Raw genomic sequence first — 25,152 nt, 5'->3', positions numbered from 1 at the left:
CCCTCGCACAGGGGACCGGAGTAACAGACAACAGCCCTGTCAGAATCGCTCCCCTCGCACAGGGGACCGGAGTAACAGACAACAGCCCTGTCAGAATCGCTCCCCTCGCACAGGGGACCGGAGTAACAGACAACAGCCCTGTCAGAATCGCTCCCCTCGCACAGGGGACCGGAGTAACAGACAACAGTCCTGTCAGAATCGCTCCCCTCCCACAGAGGACCGGAGTAACAGACAACAGCCCTGTCAGAATCGCTCCCCTCGCACAGGGGACCGGAGTAACAGACAACAGCCCTGTCAGAATCGCTCCCCTCACACAGGGGACCGGAGTAACAGACAACAGTCCTGTCAGAATCGCTCCCCTCCCACAGAGGACCGGAGTAACAGACAATAGCCCTGTCAGAATCGCTCCCCTCGCACAGGGGACCGGAGTAACAGACAACAGCCCTGTCAGAATCGCTCCCCTCGCACAGGGGACCGGAGTAACAGACAACAGCACAGAGGACCAGAGTAACAGACAACAGCCCTGTCAGAATCGCTCCCCTCGCACAGGGGACCGGAGTAACAGACAACAGCACAGAGGACCAGAGTAACAGACAACAGCCCTGTCAGAATCGCTCCCCTCGCACAGGGGACCGGAGTAACAGACAACAGTACAGAGGACCAGAGTAACAGACAACAGCCCTGTCAGAATCGCTCCCCTCGCACAGGGGACCGGAGTAACAGACAACAGCACAGAGGACCAGAGTAACAGACAACAGCCCTGTCAGAATCGCTCCCCTCGCACAGGGGACCGGAGTAACAGACAACAGTACAGAGGACCAGAGTAACAGACAACAGCCCTGTCAGAATCACTCCCCTCGCACAGGGGACCGGAGTAACAGACAAGAGCCCTATTAGAATCACTCCCCTCATGCTGGAGGATCAAGAGTAACAGGCGAGAGAAAAAAATAAGGAGGACACGATGCTAATCATCGCTGAAACCGACAACACATTCTCCTCGTTTTTCTCCTTTTGCATACGCTTGAAAATTTCCATAAATGAAAGTAAATATGCATATTAAAAGCAACAGAGGGGCCGGGTGCGGTGGCTCACGCCTGTATTTCCAGCACTTTGGGAGGCCGAGGCGGGTGGATCACCTGAGGTCAGGAGTTCCCAGCCTGGCGAAACAAGAGCAAAATTCAGTCTTAAAAAAAAAAAAAAGAAAAAAAGCAGTGGAGGGCATTTTCTCTCTCTCTCTCTTTTTTTTTTTTTTTTTTTTTTGAGACGGAGTCTCGCTTTGTCGCCCAGGCTGGAGTGCAGTGGCACGATCTCAGCTCACTGCAACCTCCGCCTCCCGGGTTCACACCATTCTCCTGCCTCAGCCTCCCGAGTAGCTGGGACTACAGGCGCCCGTCACCACGCCCGGCTCATTTTTTGTATTTTTAGTAGAAACAGGGTTTCACTATGTTAGCCAGGATGGTCTGGATCTCCTGACCTCGTGATCTGCCTGCCTTGGCCTCCCAAAGTGCTGGGATTACAGGCGTGAGCCACCACGCCCAGCCTCAGTGGAGGGCATTTTCAAGGATGTACAGCAGGAGTCAGGGAATCATGGCCCACAGTCCTGTATTTGTAAATAAAGCTTTATTGACACATGGCCATGTTTTCTCGTTTGCATATCACAGCAGAGTGGAGTCGCTGCCACCCAGGCTTCTGGCCGCAGAGGAAGGGGGCCCTGCTCCAGGACGGCGTTTCCGTGATCTGTTTGGGGAATGGACCTTCAGGTGCAGGGCTAGCCACTTCACTTTTTAAGTACGAACAGTCTTTCACTTTTCCCATTGTGGATGCAAACTCTTTCCAAAACGTGGCACGTGCTTCTCTGCCTTCTTAGACACAGATTTTAAATAACATTAAATGTCAGTGTCGGTGGCCGCAGGACAGGAGGGCCTTCCGTCACAGCGGGGATGTGGCTGCGGGAGGCGCTCACGTGCCTGGGACTCTGCCCTTCCTGCGTTCACAGCCGCCTGTGGCTCATCTTCGGAGGCCTCTTTGCTCCCTGCAGAGCTGAAGCACCTGAGCTGGTCAATGGGACAGTCCTGGGCAGGAGCGTGGCCTCGCTGCCTGGGCCTGTGGAGGAGGCTGCCCTGCTGGCCTCCACCCTGTTCTATTCTTCTTCCCGCTCCCCTGCTCCTTTCTCCCGGGACAAATGCTGGGGACCATCCTCATCCCGGAGGATTCCTGGGATCCCAGTTAAGACCTGGCACCTCCAACACGTGAGCAAGGCGGGAGAACGCAGGAAGGACTGACAGCCTGGCAGGTGGGGGGCAGGCCCGGGGAGCTGGCCCTCATCGTGGCTGCTGGTTCAGGTGTGACTTCAGAGGACACCTGGGGACACGTGTTCCAGGAGGAGGGGCCCAGGCTGTAGGTGCTTAGAGGCTGCTGATACGCCACCAGCCCCTCCAGGATCAAGGGCTGGGCTGACATCAGGCCTGCCCAGCGGAGAATCACTCGGAAATTCCCTCCAAAGCTCTGGAACCCCAAGCACTGCCTCCATTTCCCAGGGCCCTCCAGCTCGCAGAGCCCTGCCTGCCGGGGGCTGGGCCTGCAGGGAGGAGACCCCTGATTTTCTCCTTCATCCAAGGAACAAAGAAGAGTGTGCTCTCCCGGAGACCTCTCCCGGTCAGAAGAGGACCTGGGAGGGAGGTGCGGGCCCGGAGGCCCCAGCAGGATCCCGCAGCGCTGGAGGAGTCCCCTCTGAGAGCTGGGCTTGCACGGCCCTGCGCTCCGAGGATTTAAGGAGTCAGCGACCCCAGCCCCATTGACAAGCCACACAGAAATGAAAGCAGCCACACCCCTCCCCAGAAAGCAGATGCTGGGAGCCCCCAAGACGCAGAGCACCCGGCCTGTTTCACAGCTTCCTGCCCCGAACCCGCGCCGTGAACTGGATGTGCCTTCCTGCGCTTTCCATCCTTAATGTACCCCAGTTTTAATTTTAACTTTTCGTTTCAGTGCCTCTGATTGAAGATGGCAAGTGTTGACTAAAACCAAAGTTAAAATTGTATTGACTGAAATTCATAAAACCAAATGAGTGTGAAAGAAATGTAAATAATTAAGCTCTCAGGTGATGTTTCCATGCGTTTGTGGCTTGCACATCTGCACATACATGTACCGTGTGCTGGTCACCACGTGGGTCTTGCACAGCGAGGTTTCAGCGTGTGTTATTCTCCATGTGTTCTGAACTCCATGTGGAAGGACGTGGCTCCAGTGCCCTTGTCTCAGCTTCTCCGTGGATTGTGTCTTACACATGCTCTGCTGTTTACGTCCCTATCCCAGGTTCACGGACACTTGGCTCACTAGGCCTCCCTGTGCACGTGTGCAGACGACAGGCCCACTGCGGGCCTCCGGGGATGTGGGTCCCGACTCCACCCACACGGGCAGCGCCCACTGCCTCCTTGCCATCTTACGTAGGCATGAGCTGAGCCTTTGTTGTTGTTGTTAGAGACAGAATCCCTCTCTGTTGCCCAGGCTGGAGTGCAGTGGTGTGATTTTGGCTCACTGCAACCTCTGCCTCTCAGGTCCAAGTGATTTTCCTGCCTCAGCCTCCCAAGTAGCTGGGATTACAGGTGTGCACCACCACACACAGCTGATTTTTTGTATTTTTAGTAGAGATGGGGTTTCATCACATTGGCCAGTCTGATCTTGAACTCCTGACCTCAGGTGATCCGCCTGCCTTGGCCTCCCAAAGTGCTAGGATTACAGGCGTGAGCCACTGTGCCCGGCCACGATGGCTTTTCTTGTTATCAGGGTCTGTGGAGGATCAGAGCACTCAATGGGCCCTTAGTGAAACTCACATAACATAAATTAACCACACTAAAGTGCACACCTCAGCAGCGTTTAGACCATCACAGTGTCACACAGCCACCACCTCCGTCTCGTTCCAAAGCATTGTCCTCCCTCCCCATGGGGACCCCGTACCCACAAGGAGCCACTCCCCTCCCCTGCCCCAGCCCCTGCCTCCACGATCCACTTCCTGCCCCCGTGGACTTGCCTCTTCTGTTCCTTGCATGCGGACGGGGGGCGGCCTCTTGCACCTGGCTCCCTGCCCTTGGTGCCACGTTTCCAGGGTTCCTCCACGTCTCAACCTGTGTCTGCCTCGCTCCTTCCACCGGAATCGCGGTCTACAGCCTGGACGGGCCACTCTCCATGTATCCACCTGTCCCTCCGTGGCTGCCGGGCTGACTCACTTCTAATGCTAACAAGAACGAGAGGCGTCCGGCTGGACTAACGCCCCGGAAGCTGAGAACCGGAGGGCAGGCGCGGGCGTTGGGCAGAGCAGCTCCAGCAGGCAGGACCTGGGGCCTCCACCCTGCACCCCTGTGCCCGCGTTCAGCAGAACCGCCCCGAGGGGAGGCTGTCTCCACGGTGACAGGCACTCCCACACGAGCCTCAGAACCCTCCGCCCTGCCTTTTTCCGTAATCACCGCAGGCATTTCTCGGGCAGGTCAATCCGGTTCCAGCTGGTGCTGCCTCCCTTGTCTCGTGAGTTTATTTTAGAACCCTGAGCAATAATGAAATGACACTACCCTACAACAGACGTGGCAGAGGATCTGGCTGGCTCTTCACTTCATCAGAGATCACCCCGAGATGATTGTGGTTGTTAAGAAAATGGGAGAGATACCTGTCGTAAGCGATGAGCTATAACTTACCCAATCAAATGTTGCTATTAAAAAACAAAGAAGGTATTAAAATTTCATCACTGTTAGGTTTGTGGCCGAAATCTAATGACAGAACAAATTGGATGTTTGCACAAAGAAAAGGATAATCTCTTTTTAATGCTCCTGTTATTCTTGGACAATTGATGGGCATTTATTTCTGACAGCTGAGTCGTTGGGGACAGAATTGCTTCTTTTAAATTATGACAGAGGCCAACTTTTTGCTGTTGTTTTTATGGAAGAATGCACTGACACGTAGAGGAGGATCGGAGAAGCTCAAGGCCTGCAGGGCGGCCTTGGCCTTGACCGTGGCTGCGGGGGCCTTTGGCCGGCCTGCCATGGCATCTGGGGACAGTGTGAGGCTTTGCTGCTTCCTCTGATAGCTCCTGAGGCCTCGGAAGAAATGAAGCCCTCCATGGACATGGAAATTGTTTTGAGGCAAAATATTTCAGCAAAGATGAGAAGCTCCTCCTTCCTTACAACACACAGACTCTGCCTGCTCCTTGCTGGAGATGTGGCTTTCTTGCCTCTTTTTCAATCCCTGCCACCTTCCAGGCACCCAGTAGAAAGCCAAGAGGGGTGAATGAATGAGCCTGCGGCATCACCCACAATGGCACACCAGCTTATCCTCCCGCTCCACTCTGCAGATCCTGCCTTCACCACTGCTGTCCATGCGGCCTCTTCCTGGGGGATTTGCAGCTCCAAGGCACTCTCAATACATATCAGAAAAAATAAAACTAGCATAGCAATGCATGATTTCACAGAGATGGGGCCAGGCTAAGTCAGCTGACATTTTAGAGTTATTACAGGAAGCATAGTACAGCTGGCAATCTGTTACACGTAGCTACACAGGCTGTGTACTTGCAGCTCCAAGCTGTGGTGTTCAGAGGCTGCCATTGACAAGGTTCTGTGGAGTTGAGCAGTGCACAACCTATGCAACTGCCCAGTGCAGCCCTGGTTCCTGGTACACAGTTAGGATGAAGCATGGGGGAGGTGGGCAAGTGACTCACTTGAGCTTGGGAAATGATGTTCAAGGCAACCACAGGGCTCCTTAGGTAAACGGATCTTTTTTCAGGGGAGAGGGGAGACAGGATCTCACTCTGTTGTCCAGGCTGGAGTGTAGTGGTACAATAGCAGCTCACTGCAGCCTCAACTTCCCAGGCTCCAGTGATCCTCCTGCCTCAGCCTCCCTAAGTGCTGGGATAACAGGCGTGAGCCAACTGATCTTTCTTAAACCTCTACACTAAGCTGAATTCAATGCAGGTCCTGTAATCTATTGGCGTTCAGCGTTTGGACGCTGTCTGGGCTGAGTGCTTCACCAGGCTCGAGGGACTCAAGTCCTGACGGCTGGAGGAGCAGCAGCCCCTCACCTTGGGCACAGGGACCTGAGTGCGCAGGGAGGAGGCACAGCAGGGAGGGGTGGCGGGGTCTCCCAGGCTCTCCTGGCTCATGGCCCCACAGGCAGGGCTCAGGCCTGCACAGCGAGGTCCTCACGCCGCCATCTCTGCCTCCCAGGACTCCGGCCATGATCGGCTGCTCCTTCGTGGTGGACCGCGAGTACTTCGGAGACATTGGGCTGCTAGACCCTGGCATGGAGGTGTACGGTGGCGAGAACGTAGAACTGGGCATGAGGGTGAGTGTGGCCACGGTGTCCGGGGACAGAGTGAGGCTGAGTGAGGCCGTGGCATCTGAGGACAGGGTGAGGGCGAATGCGGCCGCGGTGTCTGGGGACAGGGTGAGGGTGAGTGAGGCCACGATGTCTGGGGACGGGGTGAGGGCGAATGAGGCCATAGCATCTGGGGACAGGATGGGGTGGGGGTGCGGGCGAGTGCGGCCGCGGTTTCTGGGGACAGGGTGAGGGTGAGTGAGGCCACGACGTCTGGGGACGGGGTGAGGGCGAATGAGGCCATAGCATCCGGGGACGGGACGGGGTGGGGGTGCGGGCGAGTGCGGCTGTGGCATCTGGGGATGGGGTGAAGGCAAGTGCGGCCACTGTCTAGGGACAGGGTGAGGTCCAGGGCTCCTGCTCAGAGCACTGAGGCCTCTCCAGAGCCTGGGCTGAGGCAGCTGGAAGCCAAGCTGGGCAGCCAAGGCCCCCACGGTCCCTGAGCTGGAGTTGGGAACAGAGAGAACGGGCTACCCTGAGTCTCACTAGACGTTTGGTGGCAACGTTGCTGAGAAATTCTGTAGAATCACAAAAGATGGCATTTCCCACGTCTACTTTATTTTTCAAGCCCTGTGTGTTGCTGTTATGTGAATTGCCCCCAGGCGACGATGGATTGGGACCTTAGAAAAGTGGGTCCTTCGGCACAGAGGGCGGGGGCAGTGGTGGTGACCCCAAGCCGTCCTCTGTGCCTCTGTCTTGGCTCAGTGAGGAGGGCAGGGTGCAGAGGGAGGTGGGGGTGCCTGGGGTCCCCATGAGGAGCCATGGCAGGGACCTGGGTGCAGCCTGTGTAGTACTGGGGGGCCCTTGGGGTGCAGCTGGGAAGGCCTGTGTAGAACTGGGGGCCTGCGGAGGGCAGGTCTCAGCTCCACACCCCACACGTTCCAGGAACACAGGAGGCCCAGGCCAGCCCAGCAGGCTCCCCCTGGCTGCCCGCCCGGCCACCCAGTGAGGCCTGTCCCAGAGGGAGAACCATGAGCCTCCGCCCCTCCGTCCCACCCTCTTCCCCATTTCAAACCTCTCACGGTGGCTTAGGGAACTGATGGAAAGTTCTGGAAGAAGCTGAGTTACGAATGAGGGAATCCAGAGTGGCCGAGCTCGTTCTCCTCCTGGACTCCCTCAGCTCAGAATGGCCCTCGCCCTGCGGGGCAGGGGCTTCGTGGCACTGTGCTCAGGGCCCGGCTGCTCCAGAGGCCAGAGGCTGGTGCAGCCGCAGTGGGCAGGGAAGAAATGGAGGCGGTGGGCAGGCAGGGCCTGGGCTGTCTCAGTACCACCCACTCCTGCTCCAAGTGGAATGGGAGGTGGAGCTTGGAGTGGGCCCAGCGTCCTCCTCCAGGGACCCGTGTGGCCTCTGTGATTCCTGGGGTGGCAGAGGACAGACCGCAGGGGTCTGGAGACCTCACCCCGAGTCAGAGCCAGGAGACCTGGGCTCCGGGCCACCAGGGAGGAGGGAGACGGGGGGGAGGGGGATGAATTCCGTGCGGTTTGTGGGTGGAACGAGGGGGTGTAGGGGTCACAGGAGGCCCTGCAGTTGGGCCTGTGCAGCTGGGAAATAGCTGTGCCCACCGATGTGAGGAGACACTGCTTCCAGACGTGGAGCGCTAGGAGCCTGGAGGACCTGGGAATCCCCCACTTGTCACAGGACCAGCCCTGCGGCCCCCAGAGCCCCTGCCGGGCAGCGTGGATCTCAGGCTGCAGCTTAACCGGAGGTGGTGCTTGTTGCTGGCCAGGGTCACAGAGAGCCCCGAGCAGGCCCCAGGCACCGTCACTGTGCCGGAGAGGCCGGGGCACGAGGAGGGCCTGAGGTTCCACTCCGCCAGCGTGGCTCTGCTGCCCCATCTGCTTTCTGAGTATTTTGTGCAGAAAAGTTCAACACATCATTTTATTCTGAAAAGAGATAAAATTGGGTTTGGACTTAGAGATGGCGCGGCCCAATCTACCGCCTCCGTTGAGGGCTTCATCACACCAGGCAGGGCTCGGCGAGCCATGAAAGGAGGCTTGGTGAGAGCTGTGCAGGCCTCGTGGCAGAGGCTTTCAAAGGCTGTGTGTGGTGCGGGGTGCCGAGGATGCCGCTTGGAGAACCCCCTTCCTGCAGGGGTTGCTGTGAAGCTTTTGAGGCCGGGTGTGTGAGACTCGCTGGCAGCCAAGTCCCTGCCGTGAGCCAGGTGCTGCCCATGCAGTTTCTTTGCCCCCATGGCCCTGCAGGAGCCTGCCCGGGGTCAGTGAGCCCCCTTCACAGGGACCCCATGGAGGCAGAACGGGTGTGTCTGAGCCGGGGCACCCAGGCGGGAGCTAAGCCCCAGCTGGTCTGGGTCTGTCACCGCTAGTCAGCCCCATGTCTAACACGGAGGTGCTGCCCTGGAGGTCAGTGCAGGATTCGCAGATCCCGCGCGTGTTCGTCTCGGGGGTGGCAGGAACAAAATAGCAAAGACTGCGGGGATTACAGCCACAGGGATTCATCCTCTCACTGCTCTGGAGTCTGGAAGGCTGAAATCCAGGCGGGGGCAGGGCCAGGCGGTCAGAGGCTCCAGGGAGGACCCATCCTACCCCTTCCAGCTTCAGGTGCTGCGGGCTGCCCAGCGTTCCCGGGTTCGCTGCACCAGGCACCGGCTGCCGTCTTCCCCCCGTGTCCGCCATCATCTTCCCTCCGGGCTTGTCTTCCCCTCTTTATAAGCGCACCAGTCACGCTGGACAGGGCCCACCCTGACAACCCCCTTTTAACTAGTTATCACGGCAGAGACCCTATTTCCAAATAAGACGACATTCTGAGTGTCGGGGGTTCAGCCTCCAGCATGTTTTTTTAGGGCACAGTTTCTTCCTAATAGGGATGTGCTGTGTGTTGCTGTGTGGTTGTGATGAGTTAGGATCTGAGTAGGGAGCACTGGAGCCTCTGGAGGGACCCGGGGATGAAGGAGGAGACGCCGATTCTGTTTCCACCCTGCAGTCCTGAAGCTGAACTTCCTGAAGAAGTGGGAAGCCCGAGGAAGCAGCGTCCCGCCCAGGGGAAGCAGGGGGCTTGGCTCAGTGGCTCTGGGGACCCGAGAGTGGAGCCACGGGACTTGCCCTGTGCACTCGGGTTTCCCAGGCCCATGCCTGGGGACGCCCGAGCACGGAGGCCTTTCCTGGCTGTTCACCGCTAATCCCCTGGGTCTCCCGAGAGTCCTGGAGGGCAGTGGGTGCCATGACAGCCTCCGGGCCCCTCCAGGCTGGAGATCTGGGGGCCCAGGGTGCTGGGTCCAGTCCCGGGGGACACAGAAGCCTGTGAGACGTGGTGCAACCAACCAGATAGGACCACCTGACCACGGCTCACAGGAGCGGCCTTGAAGGCCACAGAGGCTGTCACCAAATACTCTAGCCTGTGGGTCCAGCCCGGAAAACGTGCGGTCACATGGGACATGTGGAGAAGGGACCTGTAACATGGACACAGGTACATTCAGATGTGGAGAAGGGACCTGTAACGTGGCACATTCAGATGTGGAGAAGGGACCTGTAACGTGGCACATTCAGATGTGAAGAAGGGACCTGTAACGTGGCACATTCAGATGTGGAGAAGGGACCTGTAACGTGGCACATTCAGATGTGGAGAAGGGACCTGTAACGTGGCACATTCAGATGTGGAGAAGGGACCTGTAACGTGGCACATTCAGATGTGGAGAAGGGACCTGTAACGTGGCACATTCAGATGTGAGGAAGGGACCTGTAACGTGGCACATTCAGATGTGGAGAAGGGACGTGTAACGTGGACGCAGGCACATTCAGTTACAAGCACTTGGGGGTTCCTAACGCCAACAGCGGGAAGAAGACACAGTGAAAAATGGCGGTGGCACCGTCTCTGCGGCGCTTCAGTGCAGGCGCTTCACCTGGTGTTTGTGAATCCTGGCTCACACCAGGTCCCTGAACACCAACCAGTGCCTGGGTCCATCTGGTGCCTGACCCAGGAGAGACGCGGCAGCCTCGAGTCTGACCACGTCACTGCGTCACGCACACACTGTGTGGACGGGGCCTTCCCAGGCGGCCACCAGACACACCCGACCCGCAGGCTGTCCCACTGCATGGCCCGCACGCTCCTCGTCCGTGCACCCTGACTGCAGAGACAGTGCCTGGCACCTCCGCTGTGAGTCTGGGCTGGCTTGAGCGACCGTCCACTGTAGGGCTCAGCTGGCTCCGTGCCGAGTGACTCTCGAGGCTGGGCCGTAATCCACACACAGCCTCCGCCTCGTGCTCCCGGATGCCCTCCTGTGAGGAAGCCCATCAGCCAGGTAGAGCCGGGACCAGGGGTTCTGCCCCGCCCTCGCCAAGGTCACAGCCGACAGCCAGAAGGACACGAAGGAGCTTCCAGGGGATTCTGGCCCCAGCCTCCAAGTCTTCCCAGCAGAAGCGCAGACGCCACAGGCAAGACGTCGTCCCCGCTCTGGCCTTTCCAAGCGTGTGACCCACAGAATCCGTGCTCCTAACAGGAGCGGCAGATGCGTCCGGCCCCATGGTCCAGACAGCTCGTTAGGCGGCAGCAGCTCATCCAGACGCATCCATTTCGGACCCGCCCTCAGCAAGCAGCTCCCACCCTGGGTGGGTGGGTGGGGGGCCCAGGGGAACAGAGGGCCTCCCACAGGGCGCAGCCCTCCCACTGCCTGAGACAGTTTCCGTCGGTGTAAATGGGGCCGCAGCCTGCCCCACGGAGGGCAGGAGAGTCACAAGGCACATAAACCATGGTCCCACAGCACCTGCCACGGTGTGAACTAACCGGCATCCGTGTCACCCAACAGCGGGTGTGGACGATGTGCCAGGCCCCACCCGAGTGCCTTTCCTTCCGGACCCCGGCTAATCCTCCCCACGCCCCTGGGCAGATGGGCCCCACTCACGTTCCCACTTCACAGAAGAGAAAATCGCGTCTGAGGAGGCTGAGCTGGGAATGTCCCCGGAGCAGGACTCCTGGCCCAGGAATCCCCGAGCAGCATCTGCTTTTGGCACCGCGGTGGCAGAGGCGGCTCCTGCAGCGAACGGAGACGTAACGGCCCTCAGGCCAGGCCGCACCTCCAGGGACTATGTCGTGTGAGGCTTGAGCTCGGCCAGCCTTCTGCTTCTTTGTTTTTTATTTTGGAGGTTATGGGATTTTTATTTTGGAGGTTCGTTTGGTTTCCTTTGTGTTTTGCCCATGGGGCTTCTATTCACAGAAAAGATTTAAGGCAAGTTTTAAAAATTTATATATAGTTTATTAAGTTGCACCTTTCAAAACCTATGTGTTGTAAGCTTGCCGTTCACCTTAAAGATTGTATTATCATGGAAACAAATTCAATCAATAAAACGGCCTCTTTCCCCGTGGCTACGATTGTTTGACTCAGGTTGGGCAGATTAAATAATACCGTGAGGCCGGGCACCGTGGCTCCCACCTGTAATCCCAGCACTGTGGGAGCCCGAGGCAGGCGCATCACGAGGTCAGAAGTTCGAGACCACCCTGACCAATATGGTAAAACCCTATCTGTTCTAAAAATACAAAAATTAACCAGTGGTGGTGGTGCATGCCTGTAATCCCAGCTACTTAGGAGGCCGAGGCAGGAGAATCGCTTGAACCCGGGAGGTGGAAATTGCAGTGAGCTGAGACTGCGCCACTGCACTCCAGTCTGGGTGACAGAGTGAGACTCCATCTCAAAAAATGTATAATAAAATAAAATAATAATACCGTGAAACAGCAATTTACTGCTTTTGTGACTTTAGTTAATTAAAGTCCCTGGAGCCTGTTAAAAACGGCACTCAAAAATGTAATGTTTATTTTAATCATTTTGAATACCTGATTTCGTACCAGAAATCCCCCCGACCAAGTGCTTTAAAAATTCTAGTTTAGTAAATTGAATTGAGACCAGATCTGGAATTCTGTGAAGCACGTCAGGACTGTTTGTAGGTGCCTTTAATCCTGTCATCCTGTCTGATTTTAAATTGCACATCTAGAATCAATCCTCAATTACACATTTTTTTAATGGAAGCTGGAAGTTAATCTGGCAGGCTCTTTAATATTCTGACTTCCCTTAACTGTTGTGATCATTAAACACCAGACCTCAGCTGTGGATTGAACACACCCACGTGGGTGTCAGCTTCTCTCACCATCTCCCCCGATGCTCACCCTGCAGGGCAGGAGGCCAGCCAACGGGTCAGGGGCCTAAGAAAGCCGAGGCCCTCAGAGGGACAGAGCGCACTGCAGAGACTGAGGAGGACAGCCTGAGGAGGGTGCCGGGGACGGGCAGCGCACAGCCACCACCGAGGCTGGAGAGTGAGGGAGGACGGGAGCCCTGGGGTGGAGGGCACCCAGCAGATGTGGTCCTGGGGACAGAGCCACTGTCAGCAGAAGACAACTGACCTATACAGGAGGGGCCCAGGGGAGAAATGCCCCCATCTCCCCCTCCAAACAAAATTGGCTCCCTGGGCCAAACCCAGCTGCAGTGAGAGGCCAGGAGGCTGGGTCACGGGCACATCCCAGGCTCAGAGCAAAGCCGGGACGACAGTGAACCCGTGTGGCGGGCGAGGGTCAGGGACCCCAGCTGCAGCCGTCGGAGAGCTTCCCTCCAGTCTCCATGACACAGGGGCCTTTCTTTTTTTCTTTTTTTATATTTTGAGACAGAGTCTCGCCCTGTCACCCAGGCTGGAGTGCAGTGGCGCGATCTCGGCTCACTGCAACCTCCACCTCCTGAGTTCAAGTGATTCTCCTGCCTCAGCCTCCTGAGTAGCTGGGACTACAGGCATGCACCACCACGCCCGGTTAATTTTTGTACTTTTAGTAGAGACGAGGTTTCACCATGTCGGTCAGGCTGGTCTCGAACTCCTGAGCTCAGGTGATCCACCCGCCTTGGCCTCCCACAGTGCTGGGATTCCAGGCCAGCATAGGGGCCTTTCTGACAGCCTGACTCCTCCGAGGGGCGGGGCAGCCTGTGTCACCACTGGTTCTTTCCACCTTCATCCTCTGACAAGGCACAGCTGTGGCCACGCCGGGCGTTTGCTCTTCCCCCAGCTGACCTCCTGACCTCCCCGATCTCTCCCCCAACCTCTCCCCCAACCTCCCCCCACCTCTCCCCGACCTCTGCCCCCACCTCTCCCCCCACCTCTCCCCCCACCTCTCCCCGACCTCTCCCCCCACCTCTCCCCCCACCTCTCCCCGACCTCTCCCCCTGCCTCTCCCCCCACCTCTCCCCCGTCCTGGTGACGTGGCAGTTTTCACCTTGGTATTCTGTCTGGCAGTCAGAGGTTGCTATACGGTGGGAGACAGGCTGAGAACCAGAACCCGGTTCTCCCTGCGAGGGACGGGCAACTCACCTGTCCCCATCACCACACCCCCCCTCCAGCCTCATCTCCACATCCCCCGTCCAGCCCCATCTCCACTCCCCTCATCCAGACCCATCACCACGCCCCGCTGTCCAGCCCCAGCCCTGCTGGGCCCTCAGATGCTGACTGCCGCTTTCCAGTCCCCCAGCTCCTTCCCTGCTCCCAACTTGTGCGCTTGGCCTGTGGAGGCACCTCAGGCTGTTGGAAGCTGCACTGTGGTCCGAGTGGCCGGCCCCCGAGGCCACACACTGCTAGTGTCGAGAACTGCACATTGCCACCCCTGAGGTTGCACTGCCCCCGTCTGTCCCCATGACCCTGACCACACATCCTTAAAGCTTCCCTTCATTAACATCTTTCCCGTTGAGCCCAGTGGGGTGAACTTTCTTTCTTGTGGGATGTGGCGGACACGGGACTCTTCCAATAAATATTTAGGATGCAAAGCTGGCAAGGGACGGTGATTGACGGGTGATTGGCCGGTGATTGATGGGTGATTGATGGGTGATTGACGGGTGATTGGCCGGTCATTGACGGGTGATTGATGGGTGGGCTGCGACGGTGGCCGAGTCCCAGTCCCCTGGTGGGCAGGGCCTTCATAGGGACGGAATGCTGGCTGGTGCTTGGTGGTGCGTGGTGGTGCGTGGGGGAGAGCCGCGATGGACACGTGGAGGTCAGGGGCCCCAGGACAGCCAGGTGGGGCTCACAGTTAGGGTTAAAGCCTGAGGGGCAGAGTGGGGGCTGTGCAGAAGCCATTTGAGGGGATGACGGAGGCGGGAGAAATAGAAATAGAACCGGGGCCTCGTGGGAGCCAGGCAAGGAGACACGCGGCGTCTGGGAAGGACCAACAACACCAGAGCTGCCCCTATGAACCCAACTCTGTTTCCCCAAAAAGTGGACGCCCTACCTTCAGGTCTGCGAGGTGGGGCCCCCACCTGAGGCCCTCTGGTCTGTTGAAGGAGAAGTTGGCATGAGGGGAGGCGCTGCCCACCCAGGACGTCGCCGTGCAGGTGCCTAGGGGCTGATGGAGACAAAGGGTGGGGAGACCTTGTGGCCCCGGGACCTGCAGCTGAGCCCCAGGCGGACGGGAGACAGGTGCGCACCAGCCCTGGGGGGACGGGAGCTCTGGCATTGGAAGACGAGTGGGAATTCTCCCCTGGGAGCTGGAGAGCGTTGCAGGTAGAACAGCAAAGGAGTCGAGGCCTCCACAAGAGAGAGCTCCGGAGGGTGGGGAGGACGGGACACTGAGGCCACTGTGGGCACGGACGGCCCCGGGAAGGGTGTGTGGTGTGTGTGTAAATATGTATAGATCATACTGCACATTCCACTTCTGCTGGTGATCAGGTTCTGAGAACTTGCCAGGACACAGAAGGGTTCCAGCAAGATAAGGTAAATTATAAACAGAATAAAAGAGAAAGAAAAACACAGCAGAGAGTGAAGGGGAGCAGGTCCGAGGCCCACAGAACGCAGCCGAGCCCAAGGCCACGCACAGAGTCCACAGCCGAGCCCCAGGGCCACGCCAGGCCGGCAGCAGCAGTGCCAATGACTGGAGTGAGCGTCGTCCAGGGTCCAAGATGGGCACAGCTATACTTGCCCCGTTCTGAGGGCTGGTTCTGAGGCCATGTCTGCGCTGAACGAGCGGAGGCTGGAAGCCAAAGGGTCCCTTTCACCAGCCACTCGGCCAGCATGGCGTGTACAGTGGGGTCTCCCTGCAGCCCTGGAGCCTGCAGGCCAGAGGCAAGGGCTGGGCCAGGGCTGCAGGGAGGGGCACGGTGACCCCCAGGCTGACGGCGGCGCCCGACTTGGCCGTATTCCACATCCCTGTCCTGTAGGGCGACCACCCCACTCAACCCCGCCGTTTAGGGAGGGGTTCCTCTCAAGCAACCTCCCCTAAATACACTTGTTCTCAGTGGAGCATCTGTTGAATATTAAACGGCAATGATTTAAGACCACACATCCTGATGGGCCCCAAGGGGAGAGGTTCTGTAAACTGCCCAAGGACTGTGGATCTTCCTGCTTTTAGAGCGGCCGGCCCGGGTGGGGGAGCCTCTCCGAACCTCTGATCACTCCTCTCCCCACAGACACCAGACGGCCTCGCAGCAGCAGGGCAGCTCCCGGGCAGGCGGCTGCGTGAGGCCAGGCCCCTCACAAGAGAAGGATTCTTCTCTCTGTGTCTCCCTCTCTCTGTCGTCTTCCTGTCTCTCTGTGTCACTGTCTCTCTGTGTCACTGTCTCTCTTTGTCTCTGTTTTTCTTTGTGTCTCTGTCTCTGCGTCTCAGTCTCTGTCTTATTCTCTGTGTTTGTCTCTCTGTCTCTCCCAGTCTTTTTGTCTCTGTCTCAGTCTCTGTCTCTGTCTCTTTGTCTCTGTATCTCTGTGTCTGTGTCTCTGTCTCTTTTTCTGTCTCTTTGTCTCGATCTCTGTCAGTCTTTCAGTCTGTCTCTCTCTGCCTCTCTGACTCTCTCTGTCTCTCTGTGTCTCTGTCTCTCTCTCTGCCTCTCTGACTCTCTCTGTCTCTCTGTGTCTCTGTCTCTCTGTGTCTCTGTCTCTCTCTCTGCCTCTCTGACTCTCTCTGTCTCTCTGTGTCTCTGTCTCTGTGTCTCTGTCTCTGTGTCTCTGTCTCTCTCTCTGCCTCTGTCTCTCTCTGTCTCTCTGTGTCTCTGTCTCTCTGTGTCTCTGCCTCTCTGACTCTCTCTGTCTCTGTGTCTCTGTCTCTCTGTGTCTCTGTCTCTCTCTCTGCCTGTCCCCCACCCCCACATAGCTCCTGGGGTCTGACAGACGTCAATGCAGTGTAGCCCGCACCCCCACATGAAGACAAAAAATTCTCCCTCATCCTGAAAAGTACCCCCGTTCTCTTCTAAGCTTTCTGATTATTTCAAGAGGAAATTTTAGGCCGGGTTCTAGAGCGCCTCTAACGCTGCACAGTCTCAGGCTGTGGTATCCAACCACTGTAACTGCGGTGTGTATTTTACGGTATTTATTTGTACAGTTTTCTCTCATTTTTGGCAAGAGATAATGGTCCACTCCTAAGGCAGTGATAAGGAGTTTCCTGTTAAAATTCACGCAGTTACCCTCTGGGTGGACGTGAAGACGTGTGTTAGGTAAATGGTAGCACGTCCCCCGGCGGACGGCCTGCAGATGAGGGGGAGGAGGAATCGGCTGTCGTTCTCCTGGCCCTTCCCACAGCCTCGGGGAGGAGCTGAAGCCCAGAGAGGCTGAGTGACCTGCCCAGGGCCACACAGCAGATGGATATGAGACTCACACTCAGGCCGGCCCAACTCCGCCTTCCACTGGCCCAGGTGCAGGTCAGCCAGGCCAGGAGCCCCCATCCCTAGGGCAGCCCCTCCCCGTGCCGAGGCCCCGCCCTCTGGTCTGTCCTGGGCACCTGCACAACCGTGGTCCCTCCAGCACCAGCAGTGGCGCGACATCCAGGAGGCCTTGACACCGTTGCCCCTGCGGCTCCTGCCCCGGCCTCCACTCCCCCTGACAGGAAGCCATAGCGGGGTTACAAGTGCACTGTCTCCACGTCCTCCTGCCTGGCCCCTCCTGAAGCCCCCCATCCAGCTCTGTCCCCCTCGCCAGGGACCCCAGAGCTACCTGCAAAGGGCTGTCCTCGGTCTCCGCCATAAGGGACTCAGCAGCCGGCCGAGTCCCTCGTGGGCTGTGGGATGACGCCCCCTCTCTCCTGGGTCCTGGGCAGCCCCTGCCCGCGTCCTCAGCCTTGTGTTGGACAGGCTGGTTTCCGTAAGATCATGACTGTCCTTCAAGTCACCGGGTTGTGGAATTCGTGGCAGACGGCAGCCACGGGAAACGCACACGACCTCCACCTGACCTTGGCTCACCCACTCCAGCATCGCAGCCCGGCTCCCTGTCTGCTGGGGTCATGGATGTTTCCTGAGCGCGTGGGTCTGGGCTGCACGCTGGGGAGCGGTGGAGGCCCTGAAGCTGGAGGGCAGCACGAGCAGGCCTGGCGTGGGAGTCCCTCGTGCAGAGGTTTTGGGTCACTTGCCACGGATGTAGAGTCCCACCCCCCAACCTCCACCACAGGCCTGGCAGAGGCCTCCCAGCTCGGGTCAAGCGCTGTCCTGGGCTTGCTTCCATGCCATGTGGTGAGGCTGTGTCAGGCCCCACCAACTCTGCACAGGTGGCCCCGAACTGAGTAGATATTTCCTTTGCCTGGGCACAGGGGAGGGGACCCCACCCACCACCCACCACCCACCACCCACCACCCACCATACTGGGCAGCTCCTGCAGAGGCAGCTGTGGGCAGGTGTGAGCGGGTGTGTGGTGTGAGCAGGTATATGCAGTTGTGAGCAAACATAGGTAGGTGTGGGCAGCTGTATGCAGGTGTCAGCAGGTGTGGGCAGCTGTGTGCAGGTGAAAACAGGTGTGAGCAGGTGTGTGCAGGTGAAAACAGGTGTGGGCAGGTGTGAGCAGCTGTGAACAGCCATAAGCAGGTGTCAGAAGGTGTAGGCAGGTACAAGCAGTTGTGAACTGGTGTGGACAGGTGTGAGCAGGTGTGGACGGGTGTGAGCAGGTGTGGACGGGTGTGAGCAGGGGGCCTGGGGCAGCCGAGGGTACATGGGGGATACAGGAGCTCCATGTGAAGGCAGTCAGACTCTGGGTCAGGACACAGCCGACCAGCCCTGGGTCCCACTCTGCCTGCACAGCCTCAGCAGCCACAGTCCTGAGAGACCTGGCCGCTCCATGCTGGGGTCAGGGCCGCCCTGGGCTCCTGGTGAGATGGAGGAGAATCCAGTGGAGAAGAGGACCTGGGTGGAATCCCATGGCCCATGGAGCACCCTGAGATCCAGGACTCACGGGCTACCAGACGGGATGAGGAGAACAGCCATGGGGCCTGCGAGAGGAAGCCAGGCTGTGGGAGGCCACACGACCAGTGCCCACACGGCTTTCCAGTCCTGATGCCACAAAGGCTGTGGCTGCACCAACCCTGGGCAAACGGTCATGCCCAGGATAGACCACAGGGATCACCACTGACTTGAAATTGGGGGCACAGCAAGACAGACACAGGAGACCCCCAGGAGGTGTGGCTGGCAGAGGCCAGGCTTGATGCCCTGAAACCTTGCACCTTTCGAGGCCGGGTGATCTTCAGGATGGCTTTGGTTTTCGCTGATTCTTTTAACTAGGTACAGATAGGGGTGAACTCTTTTGAAGGAAATCAAAGTGCAAGTTTGGAACTTGAAGGTAAAGATAGAAGAAAGGAAAGAAAGTGGGAAGGAAGGGAGGGGAAAGGGCTGGGGGAGGGAGAGACGCCGTCCCCCCACGTCTGTGATAATTTCGCAGAGCTGACTGCCTGGCAGCCATGGTGACAGGTGCCGCGGGGCCTCGGGGAAGTCTGCAGAGGCTGTGCTGTCTTCCCCTTCGGTTCCGAGGCCCCCTCCGGAGACATCAGGCCTGGAGCCCACAGCCCCCACACTGGATGTGGCTCCCTTGGCCCTGACCCAGGCCCACCGCGTCCCCCACCCCAGGGCCGTGGCCCCCACCCGCTCCCCACCAGCCGCCTGTCCTGCTGGAGCTTGGAGGCAGCTGGCTGAAGATTTGTGGGACTGTCATTGCTGATTTATTCACGAGATCAATGCCTAGGGGAGGGAGGCTGGCATTTGCTTGTATTCAAAAGGCCCATCTGACCTTGAATTCCAGCCCAGGAGACCTCCCGCCCTGTCCCAAGGGTTGAACTCCAGCCCAGGGGACCTCCCGCCCTGTCCCGAGGGTTGAACTCCAGCCCAGAGGACCCTCCCGCCCTGTCCCGAGGAGCTGGCCGCCAGGGCCACAGGGGCGGAGGGGCAGCCAGGGACACAGGCCCCGGCTGAGCGACTGGCTCTGGCTGCCATGGGGTGGGTGGCAGGGCGGGGTCTCCCCCTTCCCCGACTCCACACTGACCACCCTGGCGGGGCACTTTGAGGGGTTTGGAAACAGATGGGGTACCTTTCCCCACCTCTGAGCTGTGCCCCAGCTTCTCTTTCTCTTCTGAGCACCAGTTCCCGCAGCTGGCACCCCCAACACTCCCTCTGCTCTCTCCTCCTATCCACCTCTCCTCTAGGACCCTGGGTTCAAATCTTGGCTCTACCCCACACGGTTTGTTCTTTGGCACATTTTGGAAACTGCCTGATTCCCAGTCTCCGGGTCTTGGCTCCAATGACCACACCGTGCACAGCGCCCCCCACACCCGGCTCCTCACTCCTCCTCCAGCTCTGTCCTCTGCCCCACACACTCGGAGTTTGCAGGCCAGCTCCATGCTGTCCCTCTCACGCCATCGAGTGTGTGGCACTAGGGGCTCCACGCTGTCTCCTCTCTCACGCCATCGAGTGTGTGGCACTAGGGGCTCCACGCTGTCACCTCTCTCACGCCATCGAGTGTGTGGCACTAGGGGCTCCACGCTGTCTCCTCTCTCACGCCATTGAGTGTGTGGCACTAGGGTGAGCCTCTGTCACTATTTTCCCAGTGCCCGGAAGAGCATGAGGCTCAGCAGAGGCTGGCAAAGACGTCCCGAATGGAGGTTAGGAGCCCTGCAGTGGCCTGTGGTGTGGTCTGCCTGTAATGAGCTGAAAGGAGGCTGAAACACCAACAAATCAATCCGTTAACCCGGATTGTTAACCCGTTAACACATACTTCAGCCCCCGGTGTGGCTATCAGCCAGCCCCTCCCTGCCAAAATATGCCGTGTCCCAGCTACAGGAGGACAGGGCCTCACCCTTCTGATTTAAGGGCTGTGGGGAAGGGGTCCTGCCCGGGCAGCCTTCTCGTCCACTCCATGAGGGCTCCCCCGCCACAAGGGCCAGGCGGCGTGGCCTTGGCAGTGGACGGATTAACAGGGCTCCCCAGCCCGCGTGGGTTATGGGGCCTTTTCTGTGCCCATCGATCCAGCAGCGAACGCCAGGTGCCCACGGACCCACCACCGCCCCCCCGCAGTCGTTTGTATCCCAGCTCCTTTTGCCTCATAGCAGATCACCCCATAGTTTAGTGGCTTAATGTGACCGTTTCATTTTGCTCACAATCTTGGGGGTCAGGAACTCGGGAAGGGCAGTTGCTGTCCTGTGCGGCGGCCCCCATCACAAGGCTCGCCGGCCGGACATCCAGCAAGGTGCACGCACACACATGGCGGCAGGGGACGCGTGGCCTCCGGAGGGTTCAGCTGGGGCAGGTGGCTGTGCGCAGCCTCTCCACAGCTGGGCTTCCTGGCGGCACGTGAATTTTGGTGGCCCAGGCTGGAGTTACGGTGCCCTCCATGCCCCGCCTTGGATGACCCGGTGGTGACTGTTGATGGACGCAGCCACACGCCCGCCCAGGCTCGAGGGGGCGGCGCCGGGACCCAGGTCGGCCTGGCAAGAGGGTCGGGAATGTGCATTCTTTATTTCACTGTTCTTTGCTTGTTCAGCAGAGGGAGGTGGCTGAGATCGGGCCGAGAGCCTGTGACTCCACCCCCGACGGACGGTGACCTTGGGCAAGCTCCTGGCTTCTCCCAGCCTCGGCTTCCTCATCGGAGAAAGGATTCCTTTGTTAGGATTAAACCAGTGAACACCTGTGGTGCCCTGAACCCTGTGCCTGGCACCGAGTTGGTGCTTCACAGATGCCGGTGACCGTGATTTCCGTCTCACCTGGGACTCGGGGAGAGGCTGGTGGCTTCCCAGCTAAGAACTTGCCAACCATGCTGGCCGTGTGGCCCGAGAAGGGTGGGGACAGCCCCGCTGAGGCCTAGGTAGCCTCTCTCCCAGCCCCGTCCCGACATGTGTGCTCGTGAGAGCAGAACTTGCTGCAGTGCTGTGCCTGCGAGTGTGGCCCCAGGGCCTGCAGCAGGGTGTGGCCGGTGTCGGGGTGTTAGTGAATGAACAGATGAGTCATCAGGATAGTCTCTCCGTAGTGCTCGCGCCAGGGCAGGACGGGTGGGGCGTCAAAGGGAAGCGAGTTATTCATTGGCTGAACAGATTCCTTCTGAGTGAGCTCAGGTGCTGGAGGCTGCTCTGGGCTCGGGTTCCACGGAGAGCAAAGCAGACAAAGCGTGCGCCTCGTGGGGCTTGCCCGAGGTGACCCGGGAGGACCCGGGGCGTGGGCTCCACCTGCGGGGAGAGGCCTAAGTGGGGAGAAGACCAGGGAACGGTGCGTGGAGCGGCGACCTGTGAGCCAGGATGGAGAAGCAGAGGCAGCTGCAGGGAACAGTGTTCCAGCAGAGGGATCAGCAAGGACAAAGCTCTGTGGCCCTGAGGCTGGTACATGCCCAGGGGAGGGCAGCCCCCAGCCCATGCACTGGCACAGGCGTCTGCTCCAGGACCACGTGGCCATGTGTTCTGGCCCCAGCTCCCGCGCACCCGAGTCTAACCCATCCACACCAGCGGCCTCTCTGATCAATTCAGCGCAATTAGAGGAGGAATTCTCCCATCTTGGGGCTAATTTACGTTTCTGCAACGGTAGAAACGCCAGCTGCTCCTCATCTAATGAGGAAAGTGGTAGAGCCAGTTAGAGGCAAATGAGTCCATCGCATCCATTACGCTTAATAAAGGTCAGGATGAAATCAAGTGTGAGAGTCGGGCCAGGAAAGCCGTCTGCAGAGCGGAAATTGGAAATCGTTTGCGTCTCTGTCTTGAAACGTTCAGACTTGCTGCTCCTCAGGGTGTTACAAGAAAACCTCCACTGGCGCACGGATAGGCGCCTCCTGGACCCCGGACCCTCGAGACCTCACCCCGCTGGGGGGCTGTGTGAGCATCAGGGCGTCTGGGGCCTGGGGGTGGCTTTTGCGATTCTCCGAGGGGGTGAGTTCTCACAAGGTCCTGTTAATGAGCCCTGTCTCACCAGAGGCAGAAAGGCGTCGCCCTTCCTCTGGGGAGGGAGTGAGGAGGTGCTGCCCGGCTGCCCCGCGGCCCACATTCAGGGAAAGGGAGTGCCCGGGGCAGAGGGAGCCAGGGGTGTCTCCTTTCTGCGTGAGTGGAGGGCAGAGGGAGAAGCTGGAGAGAGCCTGAGGCCTGTTCCTGTCTCTAGAGCCGCTTTCTCCAAGGCTTGTTCCAGCCACGGGTGGTTGGCTGCTCCCATCCCCCCGCCGGGGCCGCATGTGGCGTCCTCACCAAGTCCGGCACCCCCCTCCCCGGCAGACCACCGAGGCGGCTGTGGCTACAAGGTGGGCCCTTCACCTGCCCACAGCCCCTGCTCAACCTCAGCAGGTCAACCAGGCCTCCAGGCTGCAGGGAGGAGACGGATGGGGAAGCTGAGGCTCGGAGCAAGGTGGGGACGGGGAGGTCTCTGTCCGTTTGCACCTCCCTGTGGAGAAGCCCCGCTGAGCACGAGGGGTCTTCAGAAGACCCCTCCACATTGCCTTTGGACCCTGCCTCTGCCCATTAACCAGCAGGGCTGCCTCTGAGCCCCGAGCCTCCATTTCCCCATCTGTCACTAAGGATAAAAACACAACTACAGACTACACCCCTGGGGCTCTTTTAGGATTAAACGCAGTGGGGTTCTCGGTGCCTGGGATGCAGCAAGCGTGCAATAAATGCTGATTTTCATCACGTGCAGACATTCCTTAAATACCATTTTTCTTTAGAAGAACTGTTTTAGATGGAAAGCACTGGATATAAGTTAACTAGAACACAATAAAAATCGCCCACAATTCTGCCTCCGTCCGTTCCGAGACGTGCACCTCACTGGAGCCCGTCTGCGTCTGTCGGACGCTGTCTGTGGTGCAGGATTGTGCCCGGGTGTAACGCGGCCCGTGGTGGTGCTTTCCCAGGCACAGGCTTCGGAGGGAGCTGTGGCCAGCGGGGCTGGGGAGCTGGGCCGGGGAGCGGATCGTGGGCCTTTGCACAGTGCACTTCCCCACACACGCGTTCGGGGACGGCACCATGCACAGCTGCACACCGGTGCCCAGGGGTTCTGCTGACGAGCTTGGGGGCCATTTTGGTGCCTCTGTTCCATCTGGCGCAGAAACGATTCTTCCTGTGTCTGAGTCTCTCCTCGCACCCTAACCATTTCCTGAGGCTGAATTTCTAGAAACGAAATTACTGACTCAGGAAACGCATATTTTCATGGATTTATATACAATTTGCCAAATTCACCTCCCTCCTCCCCCCAAAAAAGCTGTGGGGTGTGTATGGGGCGTATGTATGTGTGGTATGTGGGGGGATGGGTGTGTATGTACAGTGTGGGGTGTGGGTTGTGTGGTGTGTGGTTATAGTGTGTATGGGGCATGTGTGTGGGGTGTATGTGTACAGTGTGTGGGGGTGTATGGGGGTGCATGGGGTGTATGTGGGGTGTTTATATACAGTGTATGGGGTGTGGGTTGTGTGGTGTGTGTGTGTGTGGAGTGTGTATATGGGGTGTATGGAGTGTATGTACAGTGTGTGGGGTGTGTATATGGGGGTGCATGGAGTGTATGTGGGGTGTGTATGCACAGTGTGTAGGGTGTGGGTTGTGTGGTGTGGTTATAGTGTGTATGGGGCATATGTGTGGGGTGTATGTGTACAGTGTGTGGGGGTGTATGGGGGTGCATGGGCTGTATGTGGGTGTGTATATACAGTGTGGAGTGTGGGTTGTGTGGTGTGTGTGTGTGGAGTGTGTATATGGGGTGTATGGGGTGTATGTGGGGTGTATGTACAGTGTGTGGGGTGTGTATATGGGGGTACATGGGGTGTATGTGGGGTGTGTATATACAGTGTGTGGGTTGTGTGGTGTGTATGGTGTATATGGGGCATATGTGTGAGGTGTATGTGTACAGTGTGTGGGGTGTGTGTATGGGGTGTATGTGTGGGGTGTGTATGTACAGTGTGGGGTGTGTGTATGGGGTGTATGTGTGTGGAGTGTGTATGTACAATGTGTGGGGTGGGGGTATAGGATGCATGTGTGTGGGCGGTGTATGGGTGTGTGGAGTGTGTATGTACAGTGTGGGGTGTGGGGGTTGTATGTGTGGGGTGTGTATATGGGGTATATGGGGCATGTGTGTGGATTGTGTATGTATAGTGTGTCGGTTGTGTGGTGTGTGGGGGGGTATGTATGTACAGTGTGTGGGGGTGTGGGTTGTGTGTGTGGGTGTTGTGTATGTACAGTGTGGGGTGTGGGTTTTGTGTGTGGGGTGTGGTGTGGGGGGTGTTGTGTATATACAGCATGTGGGGTGTGGGTTGTGTGGTGGGTATGGGGGTGTGCATGTACAGTGGGGTGTGGGTTGTGTGGTGTGGAGTATATATGTACAGTGTGTGTGGCGTGGGTTGTGTGGTGTGTGTCGGGGGTGTGTATGTACAGTGTGGGTTGTGTGGTGTGTATGTACTGTGTGTGGGTTGTGGGTTGTGTTTATTTGTGTGGCGTGTGTATATGCAGTGTGGAGTGTGGATTGGCGTGTATGTGGCGGGGGTATGTGTGGGTATGTATGTGGGGTGTGTGTATGTATGGGGTGTATGGGTGTGGGGTGTGCATGGGGCATATGTCTGTTGTGTAGGTACAGTGTGTGGGGTATGTATGGGGTATATGTAAGGTATGTAGTGTGTGGGCTGCATTTGGGGTATATGTA

General features: G+C 58.2%; 1 protein-coding gene across 5 annotated transcripts in view; it reads left to right on the top strand.

Moving 5' to 3' along the window:
* GALNT9 (polypeptide N-acetylgalactosaminyltransferase 9) overlaps positions 1-25,152 on the top strand; it is a 122,613-nt gene that overhangs the window by 68,420 nt on the left and 29,041 nt on the right. For 4 of the 5 annotated variants that reach the window (XM_028830209.2, XM_028830212.2, XM_028830210.2 and 1 more), the window contains one exon: positions 6,204-6,321. In XM_028830209.2, the coding sequence (XP_028686042.1) occupies positions 6,204-6,321 (118 nt within the window). Of the gene's footprint in view, positions 1-6,203; positions 6,322-21,566; positions 22,361-25,152 lie in introns of those variants that run through there. The other variant, XM_077955880.1, reaches the window with a different exon arrangement.

This window comes from Macaca mulatta, chromosome 11 (assembly GCF_049350105.2).
Source record: "Macaca mulatta isolate MMU2019108-1 chromosome 11, T2T-MMU8v2.0, whole genome shotgun sequence".
Classification (NCBI taxonomy): Eukaryota; Metazoa; Chordata; class Mammalia; order Primates; family Cercopithecidae; genus Macaca; species Macaca mulatta.
Note: the sequence above shows the minus strand (reverse complement) of the source record. Positions and strands in the feature narration are given on the sequence as shown.